General features: G+C 39.0%; 1 protein-coding gene across 1 annotated transcript in view; it reads right to left on the reverse strand.

The window, feature by feature from the left end:
- The window catches only part of SCUBE1 (signal peptide, CUB domain and EGF like domain containing 1), a 187462-nt gene that overhangs the window by 59247 nt on the left and 106327 nt on the right, over nt 1-21888 (reverse strand). The window contains exons 6-8 of the mRNA XM_041426817.1: nt 19085-19201; nt 16188-16277; nt 923-1039 (exon numbers count right to left, since the gene is read on the reverse strand). Coding sequence (XP_041282751.1) covers nt 923-1039; nt 16188-16277; nt 19085-19201 — 324 coding nt within the window. The remainder of the gene's footprint in view (nt 1-922; nt 1040-16187; nt 16278-19084; nt 19202-21888) is intronic.

Consider the following 21888-nt stretch of genomic DNA (forward strand, 5'->3'; position numbering starts at 1 on the left):
TGAGTGATGAAAAATATTCCCTGTGACAAGAATATATGCCATGTCCTCCTGGATCTCCATCTCCAAGTCTTTTGCAAAGAAGCTCAAAAGGAATACACAGGAAAGTGGGAAAATGGGAAAATGGTTGACAGATGGCCTGATCCTACCAACATGTATCCAAATCTCCTCATGTGCCATTGAAGTGTGACTGTGTAGGGATATTTGAGAGCTGTCCCTGCCTCCTTAACTGTGAGCACATGCTGACAGTGCTATCAGATGCTCTTTTCTGCTCTCTTTCCCCCTGACCTCAGCTTTAACACACACACGAAAGACAGAATGGCAAGGCTCTCGTGCTGCCTTTGGAGTAGTAAAACCTGAGCATCAGCTGTGTGGTTTAAACTCCTGCATTTGTCAATGTTATTTTGGTTTTCCTTTGGAGCTGTCTATTTATCTTTTGAAGGTGCAGAAATGACCAAGTATCTGGGATTTTTTTTCTGAGCAATACATGGCTTCACTCAGCAATAAGCAGTGGATTATTCTCAGGTAACAAAGTATTGCTTGACAGTTGTAACTCGCTTTCTGAATAGACAAATGCAGACACCATTAGACTGAGGTTTTACAAAGGTATCAGAATGTCCTTTGAAATGAAAGGCTTTTTGATGCCCTGAGTTGTTCCTCTAAATCTCTGGTCATCTTGAAACAGTTTGACCTCTGCATCTCATTTCTTTGCCGTAATAAAACCCTCTAATAAATAAAAAAGAAAACCAACTGAACCAGGTAAATACATAAAGATTGGGGAAGGAGAAAGCTAATGAACTTAATTGCAATCACTATACCAGTATAGCCTCAACTTAAAAAATATTGATTAAATAACTGTATATTTATATCTTGTACTGGACCCGCTGAAGGCAAATGATGCATTGCAAAGCAAACAGAGGCTGACCTTTGCACGTTTTCCCATCAGGCTGCAGGGTAAATCCAACTGGGCAACTGCAGCGTACCCCTGTCGCGGTATCCTTGCAAGTCCGATCACAGCCTCCGTTATTGACAGCACATGTTTCTGCAGAATGAAAGAGAGACAGAGAGGGAGAGAGAGGGAGAAAGGGAGTGTAATGAAATGCTCTGGGGGAGGGGAAGGGCATTGCCTCTTTGGAGCACTATTACATCATATTAAAAGCAATGTAAGTTTTAAGTAAGCTAACTGAAGTAAGTTCAAGGTCATCAGGGTCCATGTACTGGTTTTGACTGGTAAATCATTTCCACAAGTCATTATTTCTTTTTCCTTCCAAACTGGAGATTTTACTTAGTGCATTTAGTTAGTGTGTTTCAACTCTTTTAGACAATAGGATGGATTATTACATATGAAACAAGTTAAAAAAAAAAAAAAAGTGATTGCCTTTAAAAGCAGAATCAAACATTCTGTTTTGTATCAGTCAATGTCTAGCTGAGGTATATTAAAGTTCACTTTTAAACTATGTTGTAGGCATAATGAACTTTAAAAACAATAGAAAGCAAAGCAGAGTGCTAGACTTGGAACTGAGAATTAAAATCCTTAGTTAAGAAAGAGTTAATGGAAAATGAACTACATATATCACTTTGACAAGAATCTACATGCCCAATCTGTTCTTACTGAACTACAAGTAAAAGGCATCTGGGTTTTGTCCACTTAAAGCTTTTTGCAAATTGAAAGGAGTTTGGAGTGGGTGGGAGGGCATAATTGAGGTCACTGAACCCATTCCAAGCTGTGTCATTGAAATTTCCCAGTGCTTGTAGTATGTAGAAGGGTGGCTGGGCAAACAGAGGCAAGAGAAAGTTGCAATACTTCTGAGCTTTTACTACTACTACTATTACTAATAGTGGGCAGTGACTATTAGGTACCACTAGATTTAAAAAAAGTAAAATCTCCAACTTCATTACAGAAAAAGCAAGCACCCCTCCCTCGCTGCCGTTGTTTTGTGTTACTCATGTATGCACATGCACACACCGGACACATGCATATGCACACATACTCACAAACACATCCATAAAGGAGATAAAAGGCAAGGGAAATGATTAACTTCTCTTTGATCCACAGAATGGAGTGGATGTAAGGATGCCAATTTAACACGCCAGTTTGAACTGTACATTTTTCTGAAAGGTATTTACTTCAGAGAATAAGTCCTTTTAATAGTATCTTTTTCAGTTGCTCTGGATTTAATTAAATTAAAATACCCCACTGCTCCCCAAGATTGCCATTATTCTACTCAGCTCACCTCTTTCCCTAAAGAGGCTTTGTCATTACTTAGATTTACAGACTGCTATTGCTGAATATTCACAGCCTGTGTCACAATTGTACCCTGTGGACAGGTTCTGACAATCAGCTACAGGATATGCTAATTGGGAATTGCCTTAGAACAGTACATTGATCAAAAATTATTTACACAGAACAGAACAGGCTTTATTTTTCTATTGACTAGTACTAAAAGATTTTTATTTTAAAGTAGACTGTGCTTTGCCCTCAAGGTGAACTTAGACTGGCCTTTTTTAGGGACTTTACTGCTTAAAAAAAAAAAAAATTAACTGGGTTTTTTTTTTCCTTTTGCACTGGCACAGGCCTCTCCACCAGCTGTGAAATAAGCTCCTGGCACTTAAGAACAAACTGAAACACAGATTTGGGGCACACATGCATTAACAGCATGGGACAGATCTCTGAGCCCATATACATTCACACATGGTCCTCCAGCTAGATTTTAAATTTTTGTGTCTGTTTGCTATGTAATGACATCATGTAGAGAGAGCTACCAGTATAGAAATGGATTTGCATGTAACTGCCAGGAAGTACAGCTAACAAAGGGATTGATGCTTTCTGGAAAGGATTTCTGAAAATGGAGCTGAGTCTGCAGCTCCTGATTTTCAGGCAGTTCTTGCTCACCTTGCAGGACCTCAACCTAACTGTTTAAGCAATATAGTTTTGATTTTCATCTACTTCTCTGGAAAGTGCTATTTTATAGACTTACAGGCTGAAACATCTGCTTGAAGAATTCTGCAAGTGACAATGCTGGCATTTCCATTTGTACGTGAACATGTGTGTGTCCTCGTAGAACAATATATCAGATAATAATTTTATGTTTCAGGGAAGGCAAAATGTATCAGCTCATTTAAAATTTTTAACTTGTGCACAGTTTAAGAACAGGAGGATTGGCCAGGAGTAAAGAGTTAAGGTTAAAACTCAGGAAAAAGCGCTGAAGATTATGTTTGGCATGGCACTGCAAAGAGCAGTAAATCTTCTGTTAGCAGATTAACTCTGGCATATGAAGACTCCTTTATTGCAGTGTGTCAACACAAGATGAACATAAGCAGTAATATTTCTGCTTTCTGGATGACATCCAGTGAAAATGAATAGACACAACAATTTTTTTTCCCCATGGCACAGATGACTGGATCTATAGGGTAAGGGTCATTCAATGAACAAGAGTTATTTCTACATATAAATAGAAGGAATCAAGCCAGCTTTTCTTACTTTCACACAGATTTAGTAAAACAAACCAAAAAGGGTAAATACCCTGCAACCTTCCTAGCAACTCTGACTTTCATATATGATGAACTCTTAACAGAATGAAGATCCAAGTGAGCAAGAGGACATGTGACAGTACCTCTTACACTTTGGATAATTGGAGAGATGTACTGATGAAATTCCTTAAACTCAAGGTCATGAGAAAACATTGGTAAAAGAAAGCAAACATGAACAGCAGAATGTAGGAAAGAGGCTACATCAAAGACAGGAGCTGAGGGCTACACACAGCACAAACCCAATGCATGACCCCCTGGGTTTCTGAGAGGGATGATGCCGACTCATCCCTCACCTCAGCACTACCAAACCTCAACATATATTTGAAATACAAATACAACTTTTAGGCCTCAAGCCAAGAGCACAAGTAAATTACTTATTTCCATTCTATCACAGTGGAGAAGCTACGGAAGGAAAAGAACAGACGTTAGAAATTGGATCAGGTCTTCATGGTGATATTGATTCTACAGACCATTTTTGCTGAGTTTTTCTTCTCTGAGACAAGCTCACCATTTTAGCCTTTTTTCTTCTTTGTTTCAAACTTTTTTTTTTTTTGTGTTTTGACAAAGTAGCACAAAAAAGAACTGGAAGGCACAACTAAAGCAGTGTCATGTTACTGACATTTAGATTACTTCTGAATTATGACAAAGCTCATAATCTGAAACAACTAGACCTTACTGTTAATTTAAAGTGATGTTTGAAGCCCATCTATGTCCCTACTGAATTCGTACCAGAAAATTCAAGCAGAGAAAGGGATCTAAAGACAAGGACATCTAAAGAAAAGGACATTATATAAGGTGGTCTGGGAGAAATTACATTGTATTATTCCAGTGTAAGCTCCTAATTTTGGAACAATCTGTCATGTGTGTGCTCAATGGATCCACAGACAAGAAATATCTAAAATCATAACCAATGTGCTATGGTTTAATCCAGAGGAACTCTTGCTTTAACATTAGTCCACTGCACTATGGGATATAAACTGCTTCTGGATATTACAATATCCAATTAAAAAGCACAAGCTTGAGCTGCCAGTCCTTCAGCATCAGATCAGAAACATTGACTTAGTTACCAGCTGAAGTGCCTGCAATGGTTTAGCAGAGAAAGAGCTAACCAAAGCAGGTTCTATTTCTAAAGCTTTTGAACTAAACTAGAATCTCTTATCAGGTGGCGACAGGTCACTTTCTTGAAGAGTCACACTAGACAGCATTTATTTGGCTTTGAAAACTATTAAATGCCTGAAACTCTGACCACATCTCATGGTTTGAGAATATTTCTGAAAGCCTGATTTTCAGCTTCTATGAAACAAGTAAATATAGCCATTTAAAATACAAGCTTCTAATAAAAATGTTTGTTTGTGTTTTTTTTAAACAGCCAATTATTTTATAAAGCCAATTTTTCTGACTTCAGTTTATCTCATGAACGAAACAACATGACATGATTTTAAGGGTATTGGTCAAAACCGGGCAAATATTGGATTCTTTATTATTCATTGTTGGTTCAATCTGGACTAAGATCCAAACCAGTTTTATAGGAACTGAGATACAGTGCAAAACAGAACAATATTCCATAGGTCCTTGAGATTAGCAGGGTTACATCTGAGGATCGTTTAGTAATCTACATCTTAACTAGGTCATTCTCTATAATTGATAAATCATGAGGAAAGGTATTAAAACTGGACAACGTAAACACCAATAAGGCAAGAGGAGGGGGATCTAGCACCAAGGTGCTTTATTTAGAGATATGGAGAAGTGATTCTCTGATCTTTTCTGTTACCCATCATGGCAGTCTGAAGTCAACAGGATCCAGAAAAACCCCACTTGTTTTCACACTCCTGATCATAACACAATGTCTGGAAAGAGTGAATAACAATTGTAAATGTAACAGCTGCTCTCAAGAATGTGTGTAAAACATGCAAAGTCTTAACAGAAGAAAAAAACCCAGCTGAAGTGAAAACAAGAGAACTATGCAACCTAAGTGAAAATGGGAGAGGGAAGCCACTAAAGTCATCACCTACATTCAAGGCAGCCTTGCAGCATCTGTCTCTTAGGAAAAGCATGAGAGGGACACTGAATGACACCTTCTTGCTCAGAAAACGTTGTTCTTGGACTAAATGAAATGACTGTTCTGTAGGGCTTATGATTGCCATTTCCTCTGAATCAGAGAGGAAGGCTGGACTGACCCCCTGTCTGAAGGCCTTGTGCAGAAGAAAAGGATTTTTTGCAGCAACTGGTAGGCTGCAGACAAAAGACATAGCAGTCCCTCAAAACAGAGTATTCTCTAAGTTTGCCAGATTTCTATAAACTCTTTAGGTTGACATGGTAAGCAGTAAGTACAGCCAAAAGGAAGACTTGAAAATGGAAAAATACTTTTTTCCACCACCTAGTTCCTATGATTACCCAAATAATAACTCTAACCAAAGGGCAAGTTAAAGAAAACTAGCAATTCAAACTGCCTTTATTTGGAATTCATTTGCAGTGGACTAAAGCTCATTGGGGTCTGCAGAAACAGGACAACTGGACTCAGAATCTGTGCCATATTATTTTGAGCTTATTCTGAGTCAATATTTATGCTAGGCAAGAGCAATTCTTGATGGAGTAGCCTGGAGCTCAGAATTTAGAGAAGCCATCAAGTCCTATCAAGTAAATCACAGTCCAAGCAAAGTTATGAGTAACCGTACTCAGATTGTAATCGTGTCTCCTTCTACACCTGGTCTGAATTTTGCACAAGATCTGAACATGGCATCTTATGCTCAGAATATAACCATCTTGAATTCAGGGGTCAGACACATGAACAAGTTAATCATGCAACTAAAGCTAAATGGTGCAAACAGGATGGCAGCTTCAGTGCACTTACAGTTTTAGCCAGTGCAACAAGAAGGTATATGGATTAATTAGATAATTTTTTTCCTAAAAAGGTGCCTTTGAAGTAATAATTCCTGGCAACTGGAGTGGCAAAAAGGGTAAACTACTCCCAGTATCTGTGTCTCAGCAGATGTGCTGTCACTAAAGCTGTTGTAAACTGCTACTGTCTCTGAATCAAAAGATAACCTGCTTACCTATCCTAAGCACATAAAAATGAGTTTATTTCTCTACATTTAATTGACAGTGAAACACCAACTTTGAACAACTGAGAAAGATTAAGGACGTCTGTTAAAGATAGTCAAATATATGGCTTTGAGAATTTTGAGAAGGTCTAACCTGAAACCATTGATTGCCATTGTGTGTTGTGATTCCTAGCATCACTGTTGTGTTTTGGGACCAACAGGAGGATTCCATTGTGCAAACTATGCTGCCGTTTTGAAAAAGTGATGATGGTAAGTTATTAGAGCAGTTCTATGAGAGGACAAGATCCTGCTGGGCTGAGTGGTACTGGTTCCCTCCCCTTAAGCAATGTTGAATTAATTTAGTTTAATACACATAGTGTCTGGAGTCAACTCAGTCCTTAATTTGTGCCGTGCCTCCCCTCCCCTCCCCACCTGAAAATGCACTTTGCTCCATCTGGCTCAAAGGCTGCCTGTGCAGACATCTCATCTGTTTCCTTCACACTGGTGCCACAGCACAATCTCCACCAAAGAGAGCTCTTTCTGAATTCCAGACACACTGGGGTTTTGAACTGGGGTCCTTTCTCTTCCTCCTAACTTTTATCTAGAGAATCCAGAAATAATTTTAATCACTAGTGGTAGGTGAAGCGCATGACCATGCCTAAAAACAGGGACTAACTGCACAAAAAAACCCTGAATTTAAAAAAACCCACTGAAGATCCCTCGCAAATTCTGATCAAAAATGCACAAATCCTGAAAGCCTGAAACTTGGAAGAGATTCAAACTTAACTCAGGAAAGGCCTTAAAAAAAAAATTCTGTGGATTATAAAATGAACTTGCCTTTACGTAAGAGGGAATATGCAGTATGAGTAAGAAAGCCATGAGACAGAGAACAGATGATAAGACTGCTGTTGCCATCCATAAAAAGAATTTTACTGAAAGTAGCAGTACATGGGGTACATGTGCTATGTGGCAGTAGATCAGGGTACAGGGAGGGACCCAAAGGACAACAAGCACAAGAAGAAACTAAACACAAAATATTTCAATTTTCAGTTAAGGGAGAACTATGCTATTCTCATGCAAATTATGCTCTGTGATGCTGAAAGGATAGAGAAAGAGCATTCACAAGAGTATAATGAAAGAAACAAATAGCTGTGAACAGATGAAGGAGAAACTGAAAGAGCTCCATATTCAGGGAATGAAAAAGGTAAGACAGAAAGGGTAACTTGCAGAATGTGGAGTTCTTCACTTCGTTACGCTTGTCTCCTCATTTCCTTGCAATTTCATGATTGGTAGAATTTTATTTGCATGAAAATAGGATGAGAATTCTGCCCTGCCACATAGGGAATGTGTGAAAAAACAACTAGGTGAATCTTGCACTGACTCATGAACCCCTCAGCTCTCAATTCAGAAAATTTCGATTCCTCTTCAGGGAACACTACATATTTAGGGACTGTCACTTGATAGATTGTATCAGGCGTTTTATAAGCATCCTATGAATCCAGTCTGGCTCTTAAAATTAACACTTGTAGCTGTGGTGCTCTCTCTAGATAGAGAAGCTGCATTTAAGAAAAACTGAAATTCTGAACATCGCTAAGGAGCATTATCTCCTGACCTTGGATAAATACTTTCACTTAAAATGGGAAGGCAAAACAATGGAAGGTATTGCCAGGAATGCTGGATAAGGTCAGAGTCTTTATCATCAGCAAAGAAATGAAAAGGGATTTTTACAGGAAGTAGCACACCATTCACAAACTCAATGAATACAAGTGATGGTAACTCAAGATGAAAAGACTGGTCCTTGGGAGGCAGAGAATACATGAATGACCTCAGGGATTTCTTCCCCCTGTTTGCTATGATTTCATACAGCAAAGTAGAACTGACAGAGGAGTTAAAGTGAGGTCTTGGTTTCACAGGCAGTAACTGAATGATAGAACCTCCTAGCAATATGCCTGCTAATGAAATGTTTCCAATTCTTACTGATTAAAGCACAAAAGAATTATGATGCATACAGAGACACACGCTTGGCCTTCTGACAGTAAGCACTTCTAAGCTGGGTAAAAAGCCATTCAGAAAAATAAAGACATATTTTAAGTAATTGGAAGAATCCTAGGAGGCAGTACAACAAAGCTGGGCACTGAAGCACACACTGGAAAGGTGCTCTTGGCTTAAAGTGACCCTTGGTAGGCTGTAACTGTGATAGAATTTAACTGCTTTGAAAGAACTCTTGAAAATGAACACCAGCTTGTCCATCATCCTGCTCTTTGAGACAGAAACCTGGGAGTAGTATCACTCTCGTTCTATTTTGAAAGAAGACAAAAATAAAGTCTGTAGAATCAGTTTTAAATTCATGTTGGAATGAAACAACGTAGGACTTTTGGAATTTTCTGATGGCAAACCAGAGTTCATACACTCTTTACTCCAATGTTTGGTAGTTTAGACATTAAATTGCATGTTAGATACCCAGGTCACATTTTCTATGCTTTTATGTTTACTGAAACTGAAAAATCCCTACCTTTTATCAAGCTATTGATTACCAATAGTGGCTCCAAGGGTGGAACATATACATGAGGCAATAATGAGTTAGTCTGACTTTACAGACCAACATTTTTCTTGAACAGGGGTGGCAATGCACTGTGAAAGGGTCTTTAGAATAATTTCCTAACATTTCAAATGAATATTCTAACAAGTACGTTCTGTCTGTGTACATTCTATCTCCCTATTTCTGAAGACCATTCCAGGCAAAAGCACTGTGAAAACCCAGAGTTTCTCCACAAAATCTACTTTCAAGAAAAAAGCCTTGTGACAGAAAGCTCTCATCAGATTACAAGATTCTTTAAGGTTAAGAATGTGTGGCTGTCATATGTTCTACAGCTCCTTTTCCTGAGCTGCAAAGAAGCTAAATATTGCTCTACCACAGAGTCCTGAAATCCAGAAAATTATGAGATTTCCATATTATCTACACTGTGACTGTGTAGTTTATACAGTATTTCAAGATAGATTCTACAGATTCTATAGTATTTCAAGATGCTTGATTTTGAATAAGTTATTCACACTGAGTCACCATCAGATCTTAGGATGCTGAAAGACTATAGAAGGAACACTTCCATATTGATACGCTGCCATTTTAAACATGGCAGGAGAAAATAAATTTAAGTATGAGACTCTGGTAATTGTAGTTAACTTTGTGGATTCTATTTTCCTGTAATCAAAAAAAAAAAAAGCTGAATGTCTCTACTGAAGAGAAAACACTTGATGTTCAGGATGAATAGGGCAGTCTAATCCTTAGATAACTGGAGGTTAAGAAAAGATGCCATATGGCTGACTATTAAATTCAGATGATTCAAGGCATATGATGTTGAGTAATACTTTTGGTTCAAGTGGCTAAACCCAAGCTCTAAATTTGTAAATCTCTCTACCTTTTTTGATGTAACAGATGTTTAAATGCTTGCCTTTGCTATAAATGCTGTAAGCCATGGCACAAGCTCAAGTTGTGGGGTTTTTATTTAATATGATACGAGCAGCTCATTAAAATCCATTGTAGGTACTGGGCTAAAGATATGAAACCTAAACAGCTTTGACCAGGAGAGGATAAGCACAGTTACCTTGGCTGGGGTGTCCAGGTACCTTCAGGAGGCACAAGAGTGGATGAAAGAGCTGCCCAGCACAGAGAGAAGGGAGTACTGGCATGTCATTAAAGCGGTTTGAGCAGGTCTTGCACTTATGATCTATTATTCTGAACTGGCTTTGGCTGTTTACTGCAATGTTTGGGATCCTTGGAATAGAGCTGATGGAGAAGAACAATTTCCACAGTAAGCAAATGCAAACAAAGATATGATTATGCCCCACATAACTTGCAGGGAGGATATTCTCTGTCATAGACTAATCCATGGCAGAAATGCCCAAATTGCAATTTCCGCAGTTCACATCTCTAGCTATTGCTGTGCAGAGAGAATGGTCTTAGCTGACTCCTCACTTACTTCTCCAGGTAGGTAGCTGGGTGCTCATAATAATGCTCATATCACCAAAAAGATAATGAAAGAGGAAACATCTGCAGAAGTCAAATGATTCTTGCTACAATGAGGGAAAATACAGAACTAGTGAAAATACTACGTTATTTGCTGCTTAAGTGCCAGGAATATAGCCAGACCACAGCCCTGCCTGTGATCAACTCCTAGGAAATCAGAGATAAAATGTAATGCAGGTGCACATACATCCCAGCCTGGCAAAGCTGGTCCTTGCTGGTTTCTAAATGGCACTACAGAAGCAATCAAGGCAGATGTAAAATTGAGAAGTAACAAAGACCAGCACAGTTCCAATGCACTTTACAGCTTATACCAGCATTTCAGTTGACAGTAGAATACTTTGGAGGGTTCTTAGGAACCAGTTTCCAGGGAAGAGACTTGCATTACTCTTTTTGAAGTAGGTTGCAAATGATCTTACTGATGACCAAGAAGTTGGTGTCCAATGGTAAAATCCTCAACTGCCCTGACTCAAAATTAATTGAATATGTCTCGTGAAGGAGTGAATTTCTTGCAGTTTGGATTTCTGAAGACACTTCTAGGAGTGGTATCCATTTTGCTTCCCTTAAGCGTGGAAGGGAAATAACTACAATTCCTCAACTTCAGGATGGGCTTGTTGCACTGTTGCTCTTTGCTATACTTACAAGTACTTTGTACACCCCTCCTGTGACAAGAAGGAACCAACTTTTTATCTTCTAGAGTCAGAACAAGAATGTTTTATGGTAGAAGTGAGTTATTACAACAGTGATCTCAGAGAAGAGATCATTCTACAACTTCCTGAAGGGTGGGTGTGGTCAGGTGGGGGTCGGTCTCTTTCTCCAGGCAGCAACTGACAGAACCACAGGACACAGTCTCAAGCTGCATCAAGGGAAATATAGGTTGGATATTAATAAAAAGTTTTTACAGAAAGTGTGGTAAAGTTCTGGAATCCCTGCCCAGGGAGGTGGTGGAGTCACCATCCCTGGATGTGTTTAACAAAATACTGGATGTGGCACTTGGTGCCATGGTTTAGCTGAGGTCTTAGGGCATGGGTTGGGCTCAATGATCTTGAAGGTCTCTTCCAACCTATTGATTCTGTGAATTCTGTAAAGAATGAAAAAGGGATTGAAGGTGAGGAAGATGCATATTGTTGGCAGTTGTTCTGAAGTCAGCTCATGGTCCCAAATGGACCTAATTCATTGACTGCTAAAGAGTAGAGGAAGGAAAATGAAACATAGTGAGAAATGAGTCAGGTCTGCCCCTTCAAGAAGAGCTGACCAGAGGACAGGATCTAACAAACAGCCTGCACAAAACATCATGGTTGTGTTGCTAAAACACTTTATAGATTCATACAGTCTAATAAGGCCTGTGATGATTGCGATGTAGTGAGCAACTGCATTTTGAAAGACAATATAAAAAAATACTCCATAAAATTACTTGGTTTGAAGAGTTGACATAGAGGGCAGCCAAAGAGCAAAGCATTATCTCTGACTAGGAGAGGAGGAGTCCTTGGGTCTAAATTTCAGACAGTTCTACAGTTCTGTTTCCTCAAAGAGGAAGTTTCCAGCTGCTTGTCACCTCTTTGTAAGCACTTGATTTGTAATAAGGGAGCCTGATGACAATAACTGATGCTATGAATTCTATTTCTGTGACTAGAATATCAAGTTCTAAAAGACTTCTAAAAAGTTTCTAAAAGAAAGCTTCAGGATATCAACAGACAATTGCTCTATAAAAACCCTGCAGCCTTTTCAAGTGAAAGACAGTGGCCAAGGAAAATTAAGACCATAAGACTTATTTATTTACAATTTGTTTAATGATAAAGCAGCTAGGCTGCTGGATGATTTATTTTTACAGTTTAGACTGTCATGGGGCTGCTGGACTTATGAATTCTATCCAGGACTATAAAATCAAAAAAGATATATGGAAACATAAATAAAACCACCTTCCATTGCTGAAAATGGGACACTGGACAAAATATTTTGAAGGTTAGTGTATTAGTAGGCTTAACTGGAATGGTTCTTCTAAAGTTGTGTGCCCATACTAGAATGGCTCTCATACAGGTAGACAGGGCAGATATACTGTGATTCACACTCATTCTGGATTTAGACAGAAAAGTATGCGAAATGCACCAGTCCACTTCTCTAACCAGGTAGGGCAGACTCATGCTATGATGCTATAATAGAAAAAACAGTTGTAGCAAATGGGTTCCAAAGGAAAAGAAGGTAAAGGAAGATGGAGAAGGTTGCTGTGATGCTCCTAAGAAACACAAAAAAAAACTTTCAGAAAAAATTCTGCTATACCACACAAAACAGAGATTTTAACATAATTTTAAGAGCTGAAGGCTGTGCTCAACTAACTGCAAGATAAATGACACCAGATGTTTAAGATGACCTGAAGACATTGGTTGTGCCCGTCTGCTTTGTAGCAAGTGCAAGGTGTTCTGCAAAACAGGGAATGTAAGAGTGCCTTAGAGATGATGGTCCAGCTCTGCTTTTGGAGCTGTGCACTTCTGCAGGATCCATGTCCCTCCTCAACTATGGAATGCTCACAGCTCAAGGTCCAGTTCACAGCAGCCACCATGGAACCGAGGCAGGACCTCTCCAGGAAGCCCCCTGGAGTACAACTAAAGCTGCACTGCCTCTACTCCATGATGGCAATGGCCAAGGGGAAGTGAGGAAGAGGGAAATGAGCTGTATGAACATTCACTGACCAGACAACAACCATTCAGTGCCATCTCTGGAATGGGAGCACTCTTGACTGTGAATCCAAGTGCTTTTCTCTGATCCAGGGAAATAAGTGACAGCTTAGGGTCTGTTCAAACATTACGAAAAAGCTGGATGGAAATTCCTAGGCATCTTTGGACAGTTCTAAAGGGAAGTTTCTTGTAGGTCATCAGAGAAGACCAGTTTCTCATCTGCCTCAGAAGATCTAGAAAAGAATGCATCTAACAGGAAGGAAAATTGTGTATTTACCTAATTTTCTCTGTTTAAGATTTAGCTACAAGCCACAGGACTACAGCATGACCCGGACACAGCCAGTCTGAGGTGGCCAGTCTTGGTGTAGCAAAACAACTGCTATAGGCAGCCTTGTCTGACAGCAACACTGTTCTAAAGCAATCTTGTCAGGCTTATTCTGAGCCTTGGCTGACTTCAAGGTTATACAGATCATAGTAATTTTGATAGCATGCAGCAAATGACAGGGAACTAGCAATTATCATCTCAGGACTTGCAACTGAAGGCACCTTTAATCAGATTACTAAAATTAGATAAAGTTGTCTACTTTTCCTACTCTCCCAAGACTGTCTGCAGGAGGGTCAAGAATCACAGTCTATTTAGAAAAACTGGGAAAAAAGTTTCCTGAGGAACCTCCCAGTACTTCCTAAAACAGCTGTTTAGAAAACATCTGAAGACATATGGAATTTCATGGAAATGCCACTACACTTTGGAAATGAGTAAGAGTGCATTTAAAAAAAATAAAATCTGAGTATCAGCAATCAGCAGAAACAAATAAGTAAAAAAGTCCCTAAATATTAAGCCACCCACTCAGATCTCACTCATTAATTAAATTTATTTTCATCTCCAGTTAATGTTTTTCTAAGGAATCAGTGATTTAAACACAGCATGTCCAGAAACTCTCTGCTAATACAGGAGGTACTGAAGAGTTCAACAGTGTATTTTGCAAACTGGATTTTAAACTATCTCCCTAAGCCTATTTCTACGGTCTATGTTCAGCTTGGAACTTGCAGACCTCGTGTAATTAAGAAGGCTGTTACTAATATTTTTAATGCTAAATTTTTAATGCTATTTTCCTGGACTCTTGGAAGCAGTGTGAGCTTATTTTCAGGTTGGATATTTATTTTTTTCAGAGGGTGAGGCATCAACACAGTGCACTATGTTGCTCAGTACCTCTAGAGAGTACTGCACATACTATTTGTGGCTGGGCAAACTCACCATTGAGACCCAGAGGGTTGCATTTTTTAGTGGTCTGGAGGCCTTTTGGCACACTAATTTTCATGACTTCTTGTGAGAATATGGGTCTCATTGAAATTATAGCTAAAAGTGTTAACAGCAATTTATAAAGCACGACGAGCTGTCTCATAGCTTTTGTTATGTTAAATTATTTGAATTTGTGTATCATTTAAAAAAACTATATGGGCCACTTGCTAGGTCTGCAAACCAATTGGAAATGAATAATCATGGATAATCTAAAAATAAAGGAACAAATGCCCAGATTTTCACATGAAGGAAGATATTTTACCTCAGTCTTGTCATCTAATATCCTTACAACGTCATAACACTATGCCATTTCCTAATCATACAGTGATTGTATGCTGGTCTCTGGGTAACTGGACTATTTGTCATGGATGACAAGATACAAATGATATGGAAACTTTATAAATATTTCCACCTACTGCAACTATTAGCACAGCAATCAACTAAATATTCAAAGTGGGGCTTTGGTCTCCTCGAGGTGGTTACTCCAGATAGGTATGGATGCTCACAGGCAGAGCTGAGCTTTCCAAAGGTTAGCAGGACAGTCTGCAAAGGACTCAGTGGTTTTAAGAAAAGACATAGCAACGCTGAGGGAAGAGACCAGAATTTTGTCCTGCCAGAATCTCTTCTGTGGTGATGAATCCCTGTCATGTAAGTGGGTCCATTGGGTACACCTCACCAATGGCCACTATGTTTAAAACCTAGCGGAAATAATTTTATGAGGTGGGTGGGGCATCAGAGTGGAAAATACAGATAAATAAACCACCTGAAAACCTCCAAGCATCACTCAGCAGTCTGTGCTGCGCTGTGCTCTTTGTCTCATGCAAAGTCTGGCAGAGGTCCAGCCACTCGACCCTTTCTATTCCCAAAAGGTCCTTCCCACTAACAGCCAGAAACGTAAAGTGAAGGAGACCAGGGTGAGCAGTGGGTTAACTGAGAGCAAAAGCTAAAGAATTATCTTCACTGTTCAGTGCACTTCCTACTCTGTTCCATTCTCAGGCTCCAACAACACAGAGAAACAAGCCATGCCTCAGAAAGAAGAATGTACAGAAGCCCACTAGTCACTAGGGAAAGATCTTTCAGTGGTTACTAAAATAGCTGCACAAAGGAAATAGATGAATTTCCAGTCATAACATTTACATTTTAATCAAAAGAACAGGAAATTTTAATTAGGCAAATACACTTGCTCATTTAACACCACAGATGTTACAGAACATAGTTTTATGTCATCATCATCCACTTTTCAGTCAATAGGCAGTCTGCAACAGGAGATTTTTCAGGAATTTGTACAGCAACACACACACAAACACACAAATCACATGTAAAAAGTAGCTTGCATAAGCTAAGTAAGGTTAATGGCAAAAGCTTCTTTCTATGCAGAGAAAATTGAGCATTAAAGCTGCAGCATTAGGAAAAAAAAGTTTAAAAATAAAGAATGAAGTTGTACAGCAGATGAGAACTTAACAAAATTGGTGACCTTTCCACACAGATGAAGTCAGGTTAAAAAAAACCAGACCAAACCAAAACCAAGGAGACCAAAACCAAATGAGACCAAAAGAGAACCTCCCCCCCACATACATACAGACAAAAGTGAGAGCACAACAAAGGAAGTGGAAGAAAAGTGTTACCCATAAGTAGCCGCCGTTTCACCCGCTTGTCCACATCAGCTACTGACGTGGCATTGTACTCAGAACTCTCAATTGCAGCCTCATCCTTCTCTAAAACACAAGTAAGGGACAAACATGGAGCAGTTGGTTAATCACAAGCCCAATTTTCTGCTGCCTAAGACAGTTTCTTGGCATGGCACAGCCAAAGCCAAGAAGCAAGGCATGAAAGCACTAAATCCCCGTTAGAGAGTTAATTCCCTTTGAGAACCCAGGAAAATATTAAAAGGGTGTTTAGGGAAAGGAGGAAGAAAGAGGGTGGGAAGGAAGAATGATCAGCTCAGAAGTAATTAATCACACAGAGGAAGCTGGATTTCTACTGGAAAACAAGACAGCTAACATGGGTGCCCCACAGAGGTGTTAATGACGAAAATTAAAATTCAGGAAGGCTAGTCAAACAGACTACCAAAGACAACCTAGGCTAATGGGGACACCAGGATCTGAAGGTGGCAGGCAGAAGACTGGGACAGAAAGAGAGAGCGAGAAGAGTCCGGTGATGGATGGGCACAGAGGCACCACAGCCTTGTACACATCGACACACTGAGAAACAACAACAGCATGCAAGTTAAACAACAACAACAACAACAACAACAAAAATAAACAAACAACAAACCAAACAAACACAAAAAAAAGAGATCAATTTGGGCAGTGCTGGTTGCCTGCTTGTCTATGAAACACTACTAGCTAAACATTCAATGCTAGGAAAGATATTGCAAGAACAGGGTTTAGTAATTTTATTAGCATGCAGTGAGCAGGATGATGTCATCAAAGGTCACTTTACAAGGTAGTCTCTGACATCCTACATGTAAGAGGTTCGTACAGCATAATGAGGACTTTGGTTATACTTCATTAGAAATACACAGAAACAGACACAAATGTGGGAAGAGATGATCAGCAGGTGAAATAAAATTAAAGATTTACAGGAGAGCAATGGAGGAGCAGCAGCTGGGTAAATAAAATGATCTGTAGGAAAAGGGAAATGCTCATTAGGAAAACAAAAAATGAAAATGCAAGTAGGGACTTTCACATGCAGCAAACATAAAACAAATAAAAGATTAAGACAAGCAAACAAAGACAAAATATGTTAGACAAAGGGTCAACAAGTATTTATCTGGCATTGCAGAAGTTTGCATTCTTGCAGTGATGCCTGGAATATGTACACCACTGAAGACAGCAAATACTGGAATCACTGAAGTGAGGAGGAGGAGGAGGCTGGCAGGTTTTGTTTGTGGCAACTCTACATGGTTGAGTGGTAACAAGAAGTTGTTTTGTTTTGTTTTTAACAAGTTTTAGATGGGATAAGGCTGCAATAGAGGCTTTTGTTTGAGTTTGTTTATTTTTTTTTCTCTGTAAATAATTAATAAACGTCAGTTATCAGACAAGACAGGCAATCAGGAACCATCACCAGAAAGCAGGAATAAATAAATGTAAAGAAAAAAAAAAAGAAAAAAAAAAAAAAAAGAAGTATTCTAAGAGAAAGAACTATTTTAGAGGGAAGAAAATCAGCACAGGCAGTAATATGTGACTTACATCACAAGACCAAAGAATGTAACATGGAGTTGTATGTATTACATTACAAAAATGGGAAAAAAAGGTGAAAAGAAAATAGATGGAATGTAAACAGCTTTTAAAATATTTTTTTACATGCTGGATAAAATAAAATATCAAAGGATATTAGTGAACAATAATAAATAGAAGATCATTTATCCATTCAATAAAACCTGCTCTCAAGGCTCTCACTCTTGCAAGTTCTCCTCATCTGGAATTGCCACAGGACAGGGATTGCAGGATGGAGCTCTCTGTTATCAGAGGCACTCACTGCACTCAGACACACCTTGTGCAGACAAAAAGGAGGCAGAGCCCAGTACTGAGCCCTGCTCAGCTTCACCTCTGCTAGCATAAATCTCACCATGCCCCACAATTTGTGCTGTTAAACCCTTCAGAAGTGAGCAAGGCTCTGGGCAGCCACAGAGCTTTATGCCATGGATCTGACCAAGACAGACTGGCTAAAGGTAACTGACAGATTTCCATGGGTGTCAAATGCTCTCTCTTGCAGTACAGGAGAGAAAATACAATAAATATGTGTCTGTGTTTTTCTAACCTCAGGAAATGACTAAGAATTTGTAAGAACTTGAAATTATACAAACAAAAAAAGTCATCATATCCGCAATGCCAATGAAAACCATTATGGACTTCAGGTTCTGATCTGTAAGAATTTTCAGATGTTAACTTGCATTATGCAAAAATGCACTTTTTAATTTATTTTTTTAAAGTGGAGTGGAAGGAAATGGAGTTAAGTAAGTCATACATTTTGTAATCATAAATGTTTGCAAAGCATCTCCCAAGATGCTCCATGTCTTGACTGGCTCTTTCCTCCTGATATTCTGAATGAAAGCTTAGTCACTACAAGTGTTGCAGTTTTTAGAATCATTAAACATACGCCAGGGAAGAAAGCACATAATGATGACTCCTTTTCCCTGGTATCGGCTTAGAAAGGGAGGTAATTTTTCTAACCTTGCTCAAGCAAGGAAATCTTGACTGATGAAAGTGAACTCAAGAGCTGAACTTTCATTCAAAATGACGAATGTTCTATACCTTTTTACTTCAAAAATAGTTGCAAACAGAAACAAAAGTCACAAGCAGGTAACAAAGGGATACTTAATTAATAAACATTTTGACAGAACATGCTCAAATGCCTCTCTGTGTGCCTGGCTGAGCCAGGAGCTCCTGGAACACCCTTCTGTCAGCTGCTGGAGCACCCCTCTGTCACACAGGCACCACACACACACACACACACACACACACACACCACAGAGATTCTGAGCAACCCCAAATCAAACGTGCTGTGGAAAAGTACTCACCAATGCAGGTTCGGCCATCTGAGTGCAGGGCATACTTCTGATGACAGCCACACACAGGGCCAGTATCTGTGTCATCACAGGTGTGTTGGCAGCCTCCATTCCCATAGTTACAGGTTACTAGTTAAGCCCCAAATGAATGTGTATAAATGTATATATAAATAAAATGACAATGAAACCAATTAGTCTTGAGAGTCTTTCAGAACACAGAAGAGCAGTAACATACCAAGACATAAGGCAACATAACATTTGTGCTTGCAATTATTTCTATTTTTTCCTTCTGCCCTCTTCCTTCTGCCTGTCTCATGCCCTAGCCTCAATCCATACAGTGAAGAAAAGAAAGAAAAAGAAAAATAAAAGCATTTTTCCCACTCTGTTTGTATTAATAATTTTAGTGTGACTCTTAGCCAATTCCATGTCTTCCTAAAAGTTACATGCTTCATATCCATGATGAAATTAACAGTCTACCAATACAAATGTATAGTTTCAGGTCTATAGACAGCATCTCTCTGTCATTGCCCTGTTATTCTCTCAATAGAGGAAGCAGAGACCAAGCAGCAAGGACAGAACCACAAAAGTCTTGAAATCTACTATAGCAAGAGCTGGACTTCCTAAAACAACATGCTTAAAAATAAACCAGGAAATGTTGGGGTTTTTTTTTTCTTCTCTGCAACCAAAAATACACAGTTGTTATGGCTCTGCCGTGTGCTGACCTCAGCCAGGAAGGAAGCACTGGAGATGCCACTTTCACTTCCAGGAAAGAAGAACAGCTTTTAGCAATTCACATGTCCTCTGGTGAAGAAGTACTAAACATACATTAAACCTTTTTCCATGAGAATAGGGAGAGTTTTGAAGCTTACATGAGTTAACAAATCAGATTCAACTGATTTCCTTTGTGACATGATGGATTTAATTTCTGCCAGCTAAGACAAACCAGATTTAAAATATTAAGCTGGCTAGCACCATTTCATAAAGCCTCTCACTTGTCCCTGTGTCATTTCATCCTTTGCAGTTGCACACCTTGATGCTGAAAAACAGTCATGATCTCACTGACTCCTGAATTAAATTTACTGTCTTTATTTGGATTAGGTTCTCTACTAGTAAATGTATACTGGAAAATATGGGAGAAATCCAATATGCTGTTATTTAGTTATATACTCATCATTTCATAGGACTTAAATGTTTTGAAATGTTATGGTAATTTAAATGCAGACTACATTTATTTAAATACTGACTCCCAGTAATCAGAAGGAACTTCCAGACATTGGTCTTAGCAGAATTTTTCTTCTAGATAAAAATTTCTAAAAGAGGCAGGGTAGCAAGTTGTAATATACAACAAAACCAAGATAATCATTAACAGGATTTGAAAATCATGTATCTAACTAAAATCTGAAGCTGTATCTAATGCAAGAGGGCTATGTTCATATATTTTCCCACTGAACTCAGTGACCCTGCTTTAATTCTAGCTCCTGAAAATGGAGTAGACCGGAATTTTCCATCACAGTAACCAGAAATAAAATATCCCGCCTCTGGTGTGAGTGCCTCAGTGCTGAGCAGCCATGTAACTCTCAGTAATCACTGAAGTATTCAGCTTAAAATGGAACAGTTCTAAAAAAAGCAGCTGAGGGAGACCCACCACAGCATACCCAACAGAATTCCCATTAAAACCTCCTGCCAGAATGGGAACCACAAGTTTACAATTTCAGTTCCTGAATTCTCGTAAAGATCACAACAGGAACTGTCCATCTCTCAAGTGAGTACAGAGCTGAGGCCACTACAGGTGCAAGCATCCTTGGTCCTTTCCACTCCACACTTGGAATAAAAACTCTTGTGCTGTTCAGAGATAGAGATGGAGTAGCCTTGGTGCCTGGTGTCAAGAATAATCTCTGAAAATAGAGACTTCCTGGATTCCTACCTCACTTTCCAGGAATATCACTGTTCTATCCAACTGGAAAGAATGGCAGTAAGAAACATGGGGAGACCTGCCTGATCCATATTCCCTTTTTGCAGATTGAAAGTTTGTGCACTAGACTGGAAAATGGAAATGGTGGGTTCAGTCCAACCAGACAGAAGAAGGAATATAACCCAAATCATGAGAATCCTAAACTTGCAAGGAATTACATTACAAAACCCCCTAAGCAACAACTACCCTCGGGCATTCTTTCTCCTTCTCCACTTTTATAGCTTACCTAATAATTTGTTTTTGTGAAAAAATAGCAGAAGCAAATCAGTCTGCTTTGCATCCAAATGAACCAACATTTATTTCCCTTCAATTCACTGTAAAATTTTGGTTTTTATTTTTGATGCAAACCAAACAAAACTCCATGTCAATTCTCTATTCCTAAAGTTCCCACCTTTCCAATGAATGCTTATTACTTGACCCCATATGCCTCAAGGACTATGTGGAGTTTCTATCCTTGTTGAACTGCAGTGCCATCACAAATTAACTTAGAAGTGTTGTTTATGCCAGATGTTTAAATACATTTCAGGCCAACAGTACTTTTACTGAGGATTTTAAAGTGCAATCAGCAACAAAGTGTGTATTTAAAAAATGTGACTGCAGTGGTTGTTTTTGGCATTCCTTGCTGAAAGCCTCTGCTGGCAGAGATGAAAATATCTGAACAGGCTTTCTCTGACCCACGTAATATGAGGAACTTTCCCTTACTATATTTGTCTATGAAAAAACTGCACCAGACTGATGGCATTTATAGCAAATCCTGCAGAATCACACACTTTTACAGCTTCCCTGCCTATTAAAGTTACTGGTTCCCATTCTACCCAGTCCATGAATGCACATGTAGGTCAGT

The sequence above is a fragment of the Onychostruthus taczanowskii genome, unplaced genomic scaffold, assembly GCF_017590055.1.
Source record: "Onychostruthus taczanowskii isolate IOZ18803 unplaced genomic scaffold, ASM1759005v1 scaffold95, whole genome shotgun sequence".
In the NCBI taxonomy this organism is placed as follows: domain Eukaryota; kingdom Metazoa; phylum Chordata; class Aves; order Passeriformes; family Passeridae; genus Onychostruthus; species Onychostruthus taczanowskii.